This window comes from Equus asinus, chromosome 22, assembly GCF_041296235.1.
Source record: "Equus asinus isolate D_3611 breed Donkey chromosome 22, EquAss-T2T_v2, whole genome shotgun sequence".
In the NCBI taxonomy this organism is placed as follows: Eukaryota; Metazoa; Chordata; class Mammalia; order Perissodactyla; family Equidae; genus Equus; species Equus asinus.
In genome coordinates this window covers 42,709,755-42,725,850 of record NC_091811.1, presented here as the reverse complement: position 1 = coordinate 42,725,850, position 16,096 = coordinate 42,709,755, and the positions used below count along the sequence as shown (strand labels likewise).

The 16,096-nt window shown below is 37.4% G+C and overlaps 1 protein-coding gene across 13 annotated transcripts in view; it reads left to right on the top strand.

Annotated features, from left to right (window-relative positions):
• The window catches only part of KIF21A (kinesin family member 21A), a 147,832-nt gene extending 132,632 nt beyond the window's left edge, over nt 1-15,200 (top strand). For all 13 annotated transcript variants that reach the window (XM_070494032.1, XM_044775322.2, XM_044775321.2 and 10 more), the window contains 6 exons: nt 1,243-1,423; nt 3,160-3,324; nt 5,899-6,016; nt 7,455-7,625; nt 8,903-9,102; nt 13,923-15,200. In XM_070494032.1, coding sequence (XP_070350133.1) covers nt 1,243-1,423; nt 3,160-3,324; nt 5,899-6,016; nt 7,455-7,625; nt 8,903-9,102; nt 13,923-14,016 — 929 coding nt within the window. In that variant the 3' untranslated portion in view covers nt 14,017-15,200. The remainder of the gene's footprint in view (nt 1-1,242; nt 1,424-3,159; nt 3,325-5,898; nt 6,017-7,454; nt 7,626-8,902; nt 9,103-13,922) is intronic.
• Nucleotides 15,201-16,096: the final 896 nt, after the last annotated feature.

The window sequence follows — 16,096 nt, the reverse complement described above, 5'->3', positions numbered from 1 at the left end:
AGCAGCCGTCATTTCTTGAGCACTTACCGTATGTCAGAGACTATGATTGACACTGTACGAATTATGTCTTATTTAATTCTCAAACAACAACCTCAATGAGATACATGTTGCATCCTCATTTTACAGATGAAGAAACTGAGGATTCAAGAAATTAAATAATTTTCCTAGACAACCTTAGCTAGTAAGTAGAAGAGCCAGGATTGGAAACCTGGGTGTAGTCGTCTCCCAGCCTTCACTCTTAACCCCATTGGTGCAGTGGCAGGCAACTAGAAATTGACTGTGAATGCTTTGAAGAGTTATTGACTAAGAGTTTTGGGGTTTTAGAAAAGGGAGAGACTTTGCCAAGCTGTGAGAAATAAGGAAGGCTTTGATAAAGAGGTGTTTAGGATGAACCTTACAGGATGGTTGGGATGTTGACAGATAGGGATTGATAACCAAGATTATGGAACAACATAAGCAGAGACATGGAGATAGAAGTAGGGAATGTTTGGAAACTAAGTCCAATTGACTTGAAAAGTAGAATATATGTAAGAGAAGTGGTAGACAGTGAGGCTAGAAAGGTATCAAGGAGACATGTACAGGAAGGAATTTGAGGGGCTAGTAAAAGTTTCTCAGCATTTAGGGATGTTACAAGACTCAGTTTTATCAGCAAACATTTGTTGCTCATTGTCTATGAGGGAAGTATGAGAGTCTAGCTAGGACTTGTGAATTGTGAACAAGGGCAAGCAGTTCCCACTTAAAAAATCTACTCTGTGAAATACACTTTTCTGATGATTCAAGTTCAATTTATCTCTCCAGGATAATTAGATATTCAACATGTCAGAAAAACAAACTAGAATAGTTTTATGATTACGTTTTTGAGTCAAAAATAAAAGCCATCGATCAGTGACCCCTGGAAGAGAAAGCTGTGTGTGTTTATGAGTGTGGAGTGTTGTGAGGAGGCAGGAGTGTGATTGAAGTAGAATGTTTTGAAGAGGCTGATTTGGGGCGGCCATTTTAGATTCAGGGGCGATGTGAAGCGTACCCCAGACATCCTGGCTTTCATCTGATCCTTTGCCCTTGAACCTGCTGGAGAAGGTCAAGGATGGGGTTAGGATGCCTGTTGCAGGTTAATGGAATAATTACTGTTTCCTTATCTCATTTCCTTCTCATAGGAGAGAACTTGTTTAAATAATTTTTATTGTCAAGAGAACCTATTTTAGTTCATGTTGACGGTATTTCCTCTTTTTTTATTTGTTTTAGATCGTACTTGTAAAGTGTGGAATCTGGTGACTGGGCAGGAGATAATGTCACTGGGGGGTCATCCCAACAATGTCGTATCTGTAAAATACTGTAATTATACAAGTCTGGTCTTCACTGTGTCAACATCTTATATTAAGGTGTGGGATATCAGAGATTCAGCAAAGTGCATTCGAACGCTGACGTAAGTAACTTAAAGACTAATAGTGTAAGGGGTAAATAGTTCTTGTTTACAAAATCTAAGAAAAGATAGGACTATGAATGCATTTTTATTTATTTATACCTGTCTACTTCCGAAAGGATGTTAAAGTGTTTGCAATAAGAACACAGATAGGGGCTGGCACAGCAGTTAAGTTCGCACATGCCGCTTCTCGGCAGCCTGGGGTTTGCCTGTTCAGATCCCGGGTGTGGACATGGCACCACTTGGCAACAGCCATGCTGTGGTAGGCTTCCCACATATAAAGCAGAAGAAGATGGGCATGGATGTTAGCTCAGGGCCAGTCTTCCTCAGCAAAAAGAGGAAGATTGGCGGTGGTTAGCTCAGGACTAATCTTCCTGAAAACAAAAAAGAAAATAACACAGATAAAATAAGGGAAAAAAAACTATTGAGAAAATAAGAGAGCCTAGTATTAAGTAGGAGGGGATAAATTATATTTGAATTCATATGTACTTATAAGTATTAAGTACACGTTTCATATTTTCTCCCTCCCAAATACTCAGATATTACATTTTCACAGTATTTATTACTTGATGTAGTTAAATGATTTACATTACTTGCTTCAAGTGAATACCACTCCTTGCAAAATGGCGGAAATCACCATTGTAGTCAGTTAAGAAGTACTTGTAACCTTTAATTAGCAGGTATGGAGTAATTAAGAGGTTTCTTTAGAACTTTTTTAGAACACTGCTTTGGTGTTAGCACAAATTTCTAATTTCAGTTTTTGTTGGACAATTGGAGAATGAGTTTGTTTTCTCTGTGTGTTATCATATATGTCATTAAACTGTAGAGCACAGAATGATTCTTTTTGCCATAAGATTGATGAACTGTTTTACGTAGTTAAAATTGAGATGAACTCTGTTGGTTTAAATAAGAGAGCATAGGAAAGGCTAATTTTTACTAATTCGTAGAATAGGGATTATTAACCTTTAAGTGCTAATTTGTATTTTGAGAACTACCAATTATTTCTTGTACTGAATACAAGTCTCTTGAGGGAAATTTTTAGAAAAAGAACACTGTGTTTTATGTTAGAAATTTACCAATCCAGTTGACTCTCTATTGATTATAACTTGATATTTTAGAAGTTAGCTAGAAAGTGTTTCAAAATTTAAAAATGTATTTACCATTTAGAATTTATCTGAGGAAATAGAAGTATGTTATATTTATGTCTTTAGTGCATAGTAAATACTCCATGTATGTATGATTGGGTTAAAGTGAACAAAAACTGAAAATAATTTTAAAAGCCCTTAGTGTCTTTAATTCAAAAGGACAAATCTTATAGATGAAAGGATTATTGGTACGCTTCACCCTCAGGGGACTTCTGGAAGATGCAAGAAAATGAGTGTCCTTCGTGGCACTGTAACATTTGTTGTTTTTTTATCTTTGTCATCTAATCTTTTCTGAATGATATTTTAGTCATCCCTAATTCAGGGCCTTAAATTCCTAGCATTATAATAGACTTTCAAATTAAGAATTTTAAGCCATGGCATCTTGTTTTATTCCCTCACTTACTCACTTATTCATCAAACATTTATAAGTGTCAACTATGTGCCTGTGAGGTGCTTTCCTAGGTTCTGTGCATATGGTGACCGAAAGATACAGATCTTGTTGTCTAGAGCCAGTTTCCTAGGAATTCAAGGAATTCTAAGCTGAATTCATGTGCAGAAATGTGACTTTTTTTGCTTTGTTTTGTTTCTGTTAAGGTCTTCAGGTCAAGTTACCATTGGAGATGCTTGTTCTGCAAGCACCAGCCGGACAGTAGCTATTCCTTCTGGAGAGAACCAGATCAATCAAATTGCACTAAATCCAACTGGGACTTTCCTCTACGCAGCTTCTGGAAATGCTGTCAGAATGTGGGATCTTAAAAGGTAGAATTTTTAAGAAAACATACTTTTCTATGGCAAATACAACTTTCAGACGTTAATAACACATTAGTGCATATGAAATCTAATTTTTATAACCCCAGCAGTTAATGTAAAACCATAGGCTTTTCTATTCAGCCTAACACTCCTAAATGTCTCGTCTGTCCTCATTTGCAAACTCTCAATCTTCCTTTCTTTTAATTCCCATTGTGAGGGGAAAAAAGTATATGAAAGAAAATAGAATTGAAACCTAAGCTTCTCTTAATATTCGTCTACAAGTTGTGTTGTTTACCAGGAAGAGACCAAGATTCTTATCCTAGTTTCACTAGTGCCTTTGAAAGAATTGCCGTTTGCAACATCATTTAAACATCTTACATCTCAAATTTTTCCATGTATAAACTTAACTACTGTAGACATAAATCCTCACAAAGGTTTTGTGACTATCAAATAAAATATATGTAAAAGATGAAGTATTAAGAAGATAAAGTGGATAAAAAGAAAAAAGATTGAGAAATTGAAATGTTTAAGGCATTATTATGTCTTTGATTTGATTTTGTGTGTGTGTGTGTGTGTGCATGAGGAAGATTGGTTCTGATCTAACATCTGTTGCCAGTCTTCCTCTTTTTGCTTGAGGAAGGGGGTCCCTGAGCTAGCATCTATCCCAGTCTTCCTCTACTTTGTATATGGGATGCCACCACAGCATGGCTTGATGAGCGGTGTGTAGGTGCATGCTCAGGATCTGAACCTGCGAACCCTGGGCCACTGAAGCAGAGCCCTCGATCTTAACCACTGTGCCACCAGACCAGCCCCTGATTTGATTTTTACTTGCCATGAAGTATGAGCTTTTATCCTTTAGTTGAGTGTTGATTTTAGCTTCTTTTCTAGTTCTTAAAATTTTGGCAGTAAGAGAATATTCATTTATTAGTTAACAAATATTTATTCAACATCAATTATCGCAGGCACTCCCCCAGCGCTGTGGTAGGTACTGGGAATAAAGGCTGAGCAAGACAAGTGTGGTATCCACCTTCTTAGAGTTTGTCTTATAATAGAGGATAAAGGCTATTAAGTAGATAATTACAGGGTACTGAATAAAGTTTGCAATTCAGGTAGTACAGGCTGCTTCCCGTCTAGAAGGGATTTCTCAGTGGTAAATCAAAGGGATCTTTAGTTGGAGAACTTTGAGAATAACTAGTTACAACTTGTAGCATTTTAATGCATGACTGAGAAAGTATAATAAACATAATTTATAGATAAATAGATGAAAGAGAAAGAGAGGAACCATAGTCCTAAGTACTGTTTTAGAAGTAAAATGTAGAAAATTGAAAACAGTGCTTAAGAAAATTAGAAAGGAAGTGAGGACTTGGTTGTTCTTGAAGATACTAAAGGTGACTGTTAGGAGCACCATGGAAGAAGATATGCAAAATCATGACTTAAGGGAGAAAAGATATCAGCTTTAGAAAATCTTTACACTTTTTATTTTGCTGAAAAGTTAAATCCTTTGAAACTTGATTGATTTCAGCAACATGATTAAATATAGATTTGTCCTAACAAAGTAACTAAGAATAGTTTTTGAGAAACGGTAATATCCCAGAAGCCAAATACATCTTTGTGTTCTGGCAGCTTGATTTGAGGTAGGACTGTGAAACAAAGGTTCATTGTTACCCCCTGATGATTGACATCAGACGTTTTTCTGTCAGACAGATATATGTCCTGGTCATTTTCATATGTTTATAATAACTGATGAAATGGGCCACCTATTTTCTGATGTCCATATACACACATATATGTGTGCACAGACGTGTGTGTGTATATATGCGTCTACATGTGTAAACATGATGTGTGCATATATGTGTATATGTGAGAATATTTGTGTGTGTGTAATAAAATAATCTTACGTTCTCTATATTGTTATCGATTTTGTAGTTATATTCGTGACTTAGTTGTTTAAATCAAATTCCAAATTGGACCTAATGACACCAGTCATACATGTCTATCACATTTTTGGACAGGTAGCAGATTAAGGTTTACCTGTACTTAATTTGGAGTTTTGGGACTTTTGCTGCCTTTTCGTTTATTACCTAAGTGACATTAGTCAGATTTGGAATAACTTCTTTAGATTCTTCCCACTTCCATCATAGAACACGTTAGTTTGGCCATTTTTTTTCACTCTAATTTGAACAGAGTTACATAAGATGTGGAGATAAAATTTTTTAAACAGTGAACAGTTTTTTTTTTTGGATGCAGACGGTTGGCCCTGAGCTAACATCTTTTGCCTATCCTCCCCTTTTTGCTTGAGGAAGACTGGCCCTGAGCTAACATCTGTACCAATCTTCTTCCATTTTTGTATGTGGGTTGCTGCCACAGCATGGCTTGATGAGTGGTGTAGGTCTGAGCCTGGGATCTGAACCCATGAACCTCTGGCCACTGAAGCAGAGAGCCCCAACCCCAGCTACTACGCCACCAACCAGGCCCCCACAAGTGAACAATTTTATCAAAGAATGTAGATTATTTATGTTGAGGCTTAGGCTCAGCATGCTAAGAAATAGTTTCAAAGAAAATTATTTTTCTTTCTTTTTAAAGGTTTCAATCTACAGGAAAGTTAACGGGACACCTAGGCCCTGTTATGTGCCTTACTGTAGATCAGATTTCCAATGGACAAGATCTAATCATCACTGGCTCCAAGGATCATTACATCAAAGTGTGTATAATAAAGTTGTTGAATGATATTCTTCTATTAAATGATACATTTGAAGTATTCAGACTCGTCCACGGCCTCTTTCTCTTAATCAGTTTTCTTTTTTCCCATTTCTAGCCTTTGCTTTTTCTTCCTGATCTTTTCCTCACTCATAGTTCCCAATTTTATCATTTTATTCAATCATGTATTCTCATTTTTTCATAGAAGATAGGTTGGGGGGGATTTGACAATTTTGGCTCAGTCATCCAACTAATGCTTAAGTCTCATTGTTACCATCTTTTGTACTGAGCATATTATGGTCTTCAGATTTTATGAAATTAGCAGATAAGATGAGGAAAGATGCATAGTTTGATTCTGGAAATGTTAACTTTGAAACACTAACAGAGGACATTCTCATGTAGGCCAGCAAGCCATTAGAAAGGCAAGTCCAGAGCTCAAGATAAGTTATGACTAGACATGTAGGTTTGGGAGCCATTCAAAGAGAAGCAGAGGTTCAAGGACTTAGGGTGGATGAGATGGACAAAGGAGAGAAAAGTTGACAGGAGTCAGCCTTGGGAGATACCTGTAAGAACCAATAGGAATAGAAAGAGGATACAGTAAGAAAGAGAGAGAGGAAAAGTGTAAGTACTGTTTCCAGAAACTTTGATTAAGAGGTGAGTAAGGGGTTAGTGACTGGAAAATAGAATGGTTAAAGGACAAGGCTTTTGTATCCAGTAGATTTGAGCATGTTTATATGCTTAGGAAATGGACTCAGTGGAGAGAGAAAGCGTGAGGAGAAGAGTAAAGTGGTGGCAAGTGATGAAGCTGGGAGGAGGAGTTAGAATCAGATCAAAGATGTGAACCTTGGGGAGAAGTAAGGATGCTTTAGCATCAGAAAAGAAGGGAAGGGAAGAGAAACTTTGAAGATAAAAAGAAAACTTTGGAATGGAGGGGCAGGTCCAAAAAAGTTTACTTTTGATCAACGTAGCCTTTTCAGGGAAGCACAAGGGCATCGGCGGGAAGAGATGAGGGCAACTGAGGAAAGTGAACAGGTTTTGAATAGCAACTTTGGGGAATTTGAGATGACCACCAGGATTGCAGAGCTACCTAATGGTAATTAAATAGCAATCATTTCATTTATTTGAATTTCAACTGGATTGATTTGTAGTATTTTTATTATTGAACATATCATTTGGACACTCATACATGGTTTGCCTTTCTTAAAAAATTGGTTGCCTTTCTTAAAAGCCTACAGACGTGTAAGCATGTGACACATAAGCAAAAATAGTGTGAGGATAGGGCTCAGATTCACCCTGAGTCATGCATACCAGGTTGATTTATTTAACTTAGTAAAATATCGTAGTAAAGCAAATCATGTCTGATTAATATACATGTGTATGTGTTTTATGAATGAACACATTTAAGTTAAATAGGATGACTGCTTTCTTTCTGCCTTTTTTAGATGTTTGATGTAACTGAAGGAGCTCTTGGAACTGTGAGTCCCACACACAATTTTGAACCCCCTCATTATGATGGCATCGAGGCACTAACCATACAAGGGGACAACCTGTTTAGTGGGTCCAGAGACAATGGAATCAAGAAATGGGACTTAGCGCAAAAAGACCTTCTACAGGTAGGTAATGCAAAACCTTTTCATGGGATGGAAGGCCACTTAGTAGTCTATTTAAGAACTTGAAGAGCGTCTATGTAGATTTTTACTGTTTAGGAATAATATTAATCAGAGCTTCCTCTTAAGGAATGTTTCATCATCACCCACTAGAGTTCCTAATTAGGAGAAATCAATGTTGAACATTTAATAATCCCTTGTAGATAAGAGGAGAATAGACACTGATAAGAGTTGAAAGATCTGGGATTGCTCCTTGCATGTGTTCATGAAATAAAATCAGTCTTGGAGCAGAGCAGTTACACTTCCTCGTTTTGTTTTGTGTTTGTTTTATGTCCACATATTCTATAGAGTACCACGTTTAGCTAAACTCAAGAGTAGTGTAAGTGATTTCTCATCTGCGAGTGTTTTCATGCATCCAGAATTGGTGATTCTCTCATTTCCTACAGAATGATAGTTGGGTTGAAGTGTTGTGTCAATATAATCAAATATTGGTGTTTTTCCCTAATTCCCAGGAGAAAAAATTAGTTAACAGATGGAATTATTCTCACTTTCAAGCTTTTCCTTATATGTGTCTGAGTGTGTGTGTATTGCACTTGCTACCAATTTCCCGCTTGCAACCAGTTGAAAACAAAATGAATAAGTAGCAGGAATATTAATAGGAAAAGCTTGGCAACAGTTGTGTATATTGCATTCAAAGCTTTTCTTTTATAGAAATACATTCATGTTGTGACTTTTATGTTGTGCATATAAATACCTTTATGCATAAAATATAGTCATGTAGTATGATAATTCTTGTTTGCTCATTATGAAATATATAGGTTAGCTCTGGTCTCCTACAAAAGCTTAAGGCTTCTATGTTCTCTACCAAAGGTTTGAGGCAGTCATTTTATGAGGCATTTCTTATAGTCCACATACTCAGTTGTAGTTTTCAAACTTACATTCAGTACATTTTGGAGAAAGGTGTGCCTATGAAGAGAAGGTGATGTTTGAAAAATTCTGTACACTTTCCAGGTCTTTCAGATTCTAAAGATTTTTAACATTATAGGCCTTTAATACTGATAAAACTGATGATAATTAGTGAGGCAAAATGGGGAGAAAATTACAGATTTATTTCTTTAAATCACTAAGAGCGATTGCAAAGGAAATGATTTTTTCAGTTTCCAGGCCATTCAGTATTCCAAGTATTGTTTTATATTAAAAAAATGCTTATAACTTATTTTGGTGTGAAAATGTCTGTTTGGAAGGCACCCCGTAAGCTGCTGATTTCTCTTTTTTTCTCTCAGCAAGTTCCAAATGCACATAAGGATTGGGTGTGTGCCCTCGGAGTGGTGCCAGGTCACCCAGTTTTGCTCAGTGGCTGCAGAGGGGGCATTTTGAAACTCTGGAACATGGATACTTTTGTGCCAGTCGGAGAGATGAAGGGCCATGATAGTCCTATCAATGCCATATGTGTTAATTCCACCCACATTTTTACTGCAGCTGAGTAAGTTTTTCCTATTTGATTTTTCTCTGTCTTGGTTACTTGTGTTCAGATTTAATAAGTATGCTAAGTTGTAAATATCTGGAAATATAGAACATATGAAATCCTTCTTTTATTATAGTCCTTCTAATGTCTATTTAAGATGTCTCATTTATTTTTCCTGTCTACACTGTGGGCTCCCCAGTTTATATGACAATAGTGTTACCCCTGTATTAACACTAGGCTTATAATGGAAAGTCTGCTGCCAGATCTACCTCTGGGGATTTTAATTTTTAAAAAAATCATTCATAGACGACTAATTTCTAAAGATTTTTTTTTTCCCAGAAAGGTGACATACTTGCAATTCTTCACATTTAGAACAAATTATTTAAAAAAATCTCTTGGTACCCCTTCCACCTCCCTTTAAAGTATAAGTACATAGTAGTATATCCACTTCCTCCCTCTTAGGATGGCTAGATTGATTGATCCATTGTTCATGTATTCATTCATGATGAATCTCCTATGTGCTGGGCACTGTTCCAGACTCTTGGGAATAGAGCAGTAAACAAAAACAGATCCAAACCCCAGTTTACCTTCTAAGGAGAAGACAAGAAAATAAATAAGTAAAATCTGTTAGATGGTGATAGGTGCTGTGGAGAAAAATAAAACAGGGAAGGGGGATGAGAGTATCATGGGGTGGGGTTACATAATAGGGTGTCAGCAAAGGCCTCACTGAGAAAGTGACTTTAAGAAGCTGCTTGAAGGAGGTAGAGAGATGTTGGGACTTTACTTTGGAAAGGAAAGCACATACACTGTAATGTAAGGCACTGGTCTCATTCAGTTAACATGTAATTTCTCATGAATATCTATCTTGAAGATCTCCTTATGTCGTTTGTGCACCAGTTATGTTACTTAATTTGGGCACTTTCTTGATTCCTTCTATCCTAATTGCATGAATATCTTGATTTTATTTTGAAACCTTGGCTATATTTCTGTGGCATCTCTTATTATTGGTGCTGTTTTCATTGAGTCCTTCTTTTCGTTTAGATTTACTTTCCTTCATCTCTAAAGTACATCAAAGCTGACATATTTTGTGTTTTTCTAATGTGCTTACCTTTGATGCTTCATTGATGCTATTTCCAAGACGCCTTACTTTCTTAAGAGTTACCACTTTTGTTTATTCCCTTGGAAACTTGTGTCCTTGATAATTTACTGGAAATAACTTAGTACCCCTCAAAGCTGTGGGACACTCAATATAAGACTATAAAAGTATTGTGTATCACTGAGGTCTGGTGCGTGAGCTATGATTCGCTATATTTACCTCTCTTCCATGATACAGTTTTATTTTTGAAGAACTGAACTTTTTCTCAGTTTACCCATGGTGCGTTAGATACAAATGTATTTAGTATGTAACTTAAAAATCAGGAAAAAGGCTAATAATATCAGAAGGCCTATTTTCAAATTAGATCTACTTATTTAACAAACATTTATATAGGGCCTAGTATCTGCCAGGCATTGTTCTAGGTGCTTCCCCGTCATTAACTCATTTGGTCTTTATAAGAACTGTAGAAGGTAAGTGTTATAGTAGTCCCGATTTTACAGGCCGGGAAACTGAAACACTTCATAACTTAAAGTCCTTGTATGGTAATTCCATCATATCTGATATTTCTGGATCTGTTGTCACTCGTTGATTTTTCTTGTGATTATGGGTCTCATTTTTTCTGCTTCTTTTAGGTCAGGAATGTTTTCTTGAACGGTTAACCTTATAATGTTGTGTTTTGAGTGTCTGAATTTTATTTTATTCCTTTAAAGAGTGTTGGGCTTTGTCAGGCAGTTAAGTTACTTGTGGTTCGGCTTCATCTTTTTGAGACTTGTTTTTAACTCTTGGATTTCTATTGAATATCCTGGGTGTTTGATGATCTCTCTGGTCAGAACTTGAACATTTTGTAACCCTCTGTGAACTCTGGGAATTGTTGTTTTTTGTCTGGCCCTTAGTCTTACTCTACTCATGTGAAGCTCAGCATTCAGTCAAAGAGGTATCCAGTGTAGATTTGTGGAGTTCTCTTCCCATAGCTCTCGAGTTCTTTCTGCATAGCTCTCTCCTCTTCTTTACTCGGTTCTGCAAATTCCACCTACTTCACAATTCCCAGATTTTTACTTCTATCTCTTCAACTCAGTGATTCTGTTTGGGTTCCCCCTCCCTGTGCTATAGTCTGGAAAGTGCTTCTGGACTGAAAGCCAGGGCTATCACAGAGCTCACCTTCTCTGTTGTCCCTTTTCTCAGGGATCACAGCCCGGCACTGCCCATTGCCCAGTGTCTGAAAACAGTTGTTCCATATATATTGTCAAATTTTCACTTTGTTTACAGCAGGAGAACGAACCTGGCACAATTGACTCTGTCACGGCCAGTACTGGCAGTTCAATCATCTCATCTTTCTTCTCTTGCAACTCCAGTAACCTCTTTGCTGGTCCTTGAACATACCAAGTTCACGCCTGCCTTAGGAGTGACATTTGCCCTGGCTGCTCCCTGTGCCTGGAATGCTTTGCCCTCAGAGATCCTGACCTTCTTCTATGTCTTTCCTTGCCATTTGTTTTAAAATACGGTCTCTCCTATCACCTAGCACTCCTGATCCCCTTCACCACGCTCTGTCTTTACTTTTTCTATAGCTTTTATCACCTTCTAATAAACTTTATAATTTAGTTATTTATTATAGTTTATTGTCTGTCTCTTCTTGCTGGAATATATCATCTGCAAAGGCAGGAGGTTTTGTTTTTAATTTTTATTTATTTATTTGAAAAAATGTATCCCAAACATCTGGAATAGTGCCTGGCACATAGCAGGTTCTCAATAAACATTTGTTGAGTGGATGGTTGAATGAATAAATGCAGTGGATGAAAGGGAGAGATGAATGAACATATCCCCTTGCTGTTATCAATGGACATGTGCTCTGTGGGTTGGTGAGAAGCCTATTGATTAAACACCTGGATTCTAGGCTCAGCTCTGCCCTCTACTGTGTTACATTGGACAAGTCACTAAACTTTTTATCCTTGAAATGGACTACATAATCTCTGAAGTGCCTTTTAACTATAAAATTCTATGGAAACTCTCATTCTTTTGGCTTTGGGTTTATTAGGAAATTGGAGAAAAGCAACATTTCCTTTAAGCCGTGAGAAACATGGTAAGAAATGTGTTGATAACTGGTCCCCAGGATCCACATGCTGGGTGAACAGAAGCAAGTTTCCTCAAAAACATTTTTTTTTTTTTTTGAGGAAGATTAGCCCTGAGCTACCATCTGCTGCCAATCCTCCTCTTTTTGCTAAGCAAGACTGGCCTTGTGCTAACATCTGTGCCCATCTTCCTCTACTTTATATATGGGATGCCTACCACAGCATGGCTCGATAAGTTGTGTGTAGGTCTGCACCAGGGATCCAAACCAGCAAACCCCGGGCTGCCAAAGCAGAGTGCACCAACTTAACTGCCAAGCCACCAGGCCTGTCCCTCAACTAAACTTATTTTTAAAAATAAGTTCAGATAACATCCGTCAACATTAGCAAAGAATTAGTAGTTCAAGAAACTTACAGACTAAAGAAATAATCATGTAAAATTTAATGAGGTTACTACATTACAAGTAAGGTTAATCAGTTTTTCCTTATTGTCAACGACTTTTTTCTTGCAATGTTCTTAACAAGAAAAGCCAAAGAGGGGCCGGCCCTGTGGCCAAGTGGTTAAGTTCGTGCGCTCGGCTTCGGCGGCCCAGGGTTTCACCGGTTCAGATCCTGGGTGTGGACATGGCACCACTCATCAAGCCATGCTGAGGCAGTGTCCCACATGTCTGTACCCGGGATCCCAGCCGGCGAACCCCAGGCCGCTGAAGCGGAATGAGCGAACTTAACTGCTATGCCACTGGGCCAGCCCCAGAAACACTTTTAATCTTCTGTATTCTATGATAAATGGAGTATTAGTCCACCTCTCCATAGCCTCCTGCTTTTTCTGTGGACTTACGCTGATCTCAGATGAGATAATTCTTCCTTGCTGTTGCCAGATTCACCAATTCCCCAGAATCCCAGCCCCAGCCCCCTCCCTTCCCACAGGCCTCACTGTGACCTTACTCAGGGCTGTTGTGCCTGAAGTCTTCTGACCATGTCATATCACATGTTGTTTTCGGAAATAATGAGTGCAGATCCAGTGTAGTGGTTAAGAGATGGGGCCCTGGGACCAGACTGCCTAGATTCAAATCTTGGCTCTATCAGTTCCTTTTTGATCTTAGGCAAATTACTTAACCTCCCTGGGCCTCAATTTGTGCATCAATAAAAAGGGGATAATAGGGGCCGGCCCCGTGGCCGAGTGGTTAAATTTGCAGGATCCGCTGCAGCAGCCCAGTGTTTCTCCAGTTCGGATCCTGGGCACAGACATGGCACCGCTCATCAAGCCATGCTGAGGCGGCGTCCCACATGCCACAACTAGAAGGACCCATAACTAAGAATATACAACTATGTTCCGGGGGGCTTTGGGGGAGAAAAAGGAAAAAATAAAATCTTTAAAAAAAAAGGTGATAATAGCATTACCTATCTCGTATGGTAGTTAAAGAGAATTAAATGCATTAATGTATGTAAAGGGCACATGGTAACAATGCCTGGCACATAGTTAGCCCTTGATAATATGAGCTATTTTTAATATCATTTTGTGGGTACCTGTTTGCTGTACTTATGGGGCAGTGTATATTTTTACTTACATCTATTAAAGACCTCTTCAGAAATTGTTTCCATGATAAGTAATTCTAAGAGCTATTTGTTTATCTTTCTGCCTCTTTTCACATGTTCATTTTTAATTTATTGTTTTGTAGTGATCGAACAGTGAGAATCTGGAAGGCTCGCAATTTGCAAGATGGGCAGGTCTCTGACACAGGAGATCTGGGGGAAGATACGGCCAGTAGTTAACCATGAATGAAGACAGTCATAAACGGAATACTGTGATTATACTCATATGTCCTTGATGGAAAATGTTGCCCTGCATTTATTAGGCAAAAACTTATGAATGGTATTAACTGGAAAATATACCTGAATCCAACTGCTGAATATAAATGGTATTCTAATAAAATTGTGTACTATCCTGTGTGCTTAATTTTAATATCTATCAATACATATATATCCTATAATTGATATACTGCTTGATTCGCACTTTTATTGTAGCTGGAGGTTTTTGTGCCTGGCTATAAAAAACACCTTCAAATTATTTGAATTAGAAGATGTCTGCTTTTGTGACAGCCAGAAAATACACCTGTTAATGCAACCCACTGTTAACTCATTCATATAGTCTGTTCAGATGATTTACATATTTAAACACATTGGGAATGTTAGTCAAATTGTGGTTCATTTGTCTGGTATTTATATCTATCTATGGAGAGTTCCCAAATTTCAAAGCTCTTTTAATGTAATGGGAAAAAAAAGGATATGAGAATATTATTGATGATTTTTCATGAGGTGGAATTGACCTGAATCTACTAACAAAGAATATTAAACAGTTTGTGTTAAATGTTGATGTTTACTTGTATTGACCAAAGTTTTGCAGCTGTGTTATATTCCGTGCTCAGGACTAAAATGCTGTCAAGTTGTTTTATTAGTGCTGTGCATACATTCTGTGATGGGAAACATTTTTGATGTCCTAACAGAAATATATTTTGGTCTATTTTCCTATGGAGTTGTTTCTATTATCACCTTTTAATTTCATTTTTATTTAATAGTAGTATTTCCTTCCCCTTTTATCTAATTTTTTTATATGCTGCTACGTATATTTTAAATACACTATGTTTGCAAACTTTGGTAGCTATGATGAAAACTGTATCCTCTGCAGTGGGAAAAGTTATGTAAATAGGTAGATTGTAAAGAGAGAATGTCTTATGTTGTAGCTGTATGAATTTTTCAGTGCTGTAGATTGGATTTTGCAAAAGGATGTATAATTTATCTGTCTGCTCAGAATATTAATTTGTAAATTCTGCAAGTTTAATTTTTATGTAGATGGTATAACATTTGAAAATATTGTCTCGTGATTTTTTTTTTCCCTTGAAAATATTTGCTTGTAAATGAAAGCTTAGCTAAGGCTTAAATAAACATGTTGCTAGGAATTATTTTTATTCTATTGTTCTTTTTCTAACTGTCTGAAAATGGCCAGTGTTTGTAAAACTATATCTGTGTGTGATACAACCAGAGGCTTTGTTTTTTAGCTAGCACTTCAAGTGCGATTCTTTCTTTGCCTACTAGACATGAAATATTCTTGAAAAGCTTAAACCATAACCTAATCTTGATGAACCAAGGAAACTCACTATTTAAAGGAATTAAATTAAACCATATAATTTAGGAATTTGAACATAGATGGTAAAACAAATAAAAAATTATTCCTGTCAATGTTGGTTACTTCGAGAGGAAAGGGAGAGTGTGGTGGCTGGCAGGTGCTGGCAGGTGTTGCAGGAGGTGAGTTGAGAGTGTAGAGGGGGAGGTGCTTCTGGGGTCCTAGCGGTGGTCTATTTCTTGACCTGGGTCCTAAGTGTTCACTTTATATCTGCATGTTAAACTGTGCATATATTTTTCTTTCCCTTTTATGTGTGTGTGCTACGTTTCACAGTAAAAAATATATATATATTTGAGGAAGATTAGCCCTGAGCTAAGATTCATGCCCATCTTCCTCCATTTTTTATGTGGGATGCCTTCCACAGCATGGCTTGATAAGTGGTGTGTAGGTCCACACCTGGGATCCAAACCAGTGAACCCTGGGCCCCAGAAGCAAAGCGTGTGAATCTAACTGCTATGCCACCGGACCAGCCCCTCACAGTAAAATATTTTTAAAAAATTTTATAAGAAGGGACTTTCCTATACAGACAGACTCAGCTACTTTGTAATTCTGCCTCCTTCCCTGGAGGAAAATACTATGCCAAAACCTGAGAGACGATGTCAGGAATATTTTGAATGTCAGTACACTTGGAGTATTTCTTTTCACAGGACTATTGCTCAACAATTCATTCAT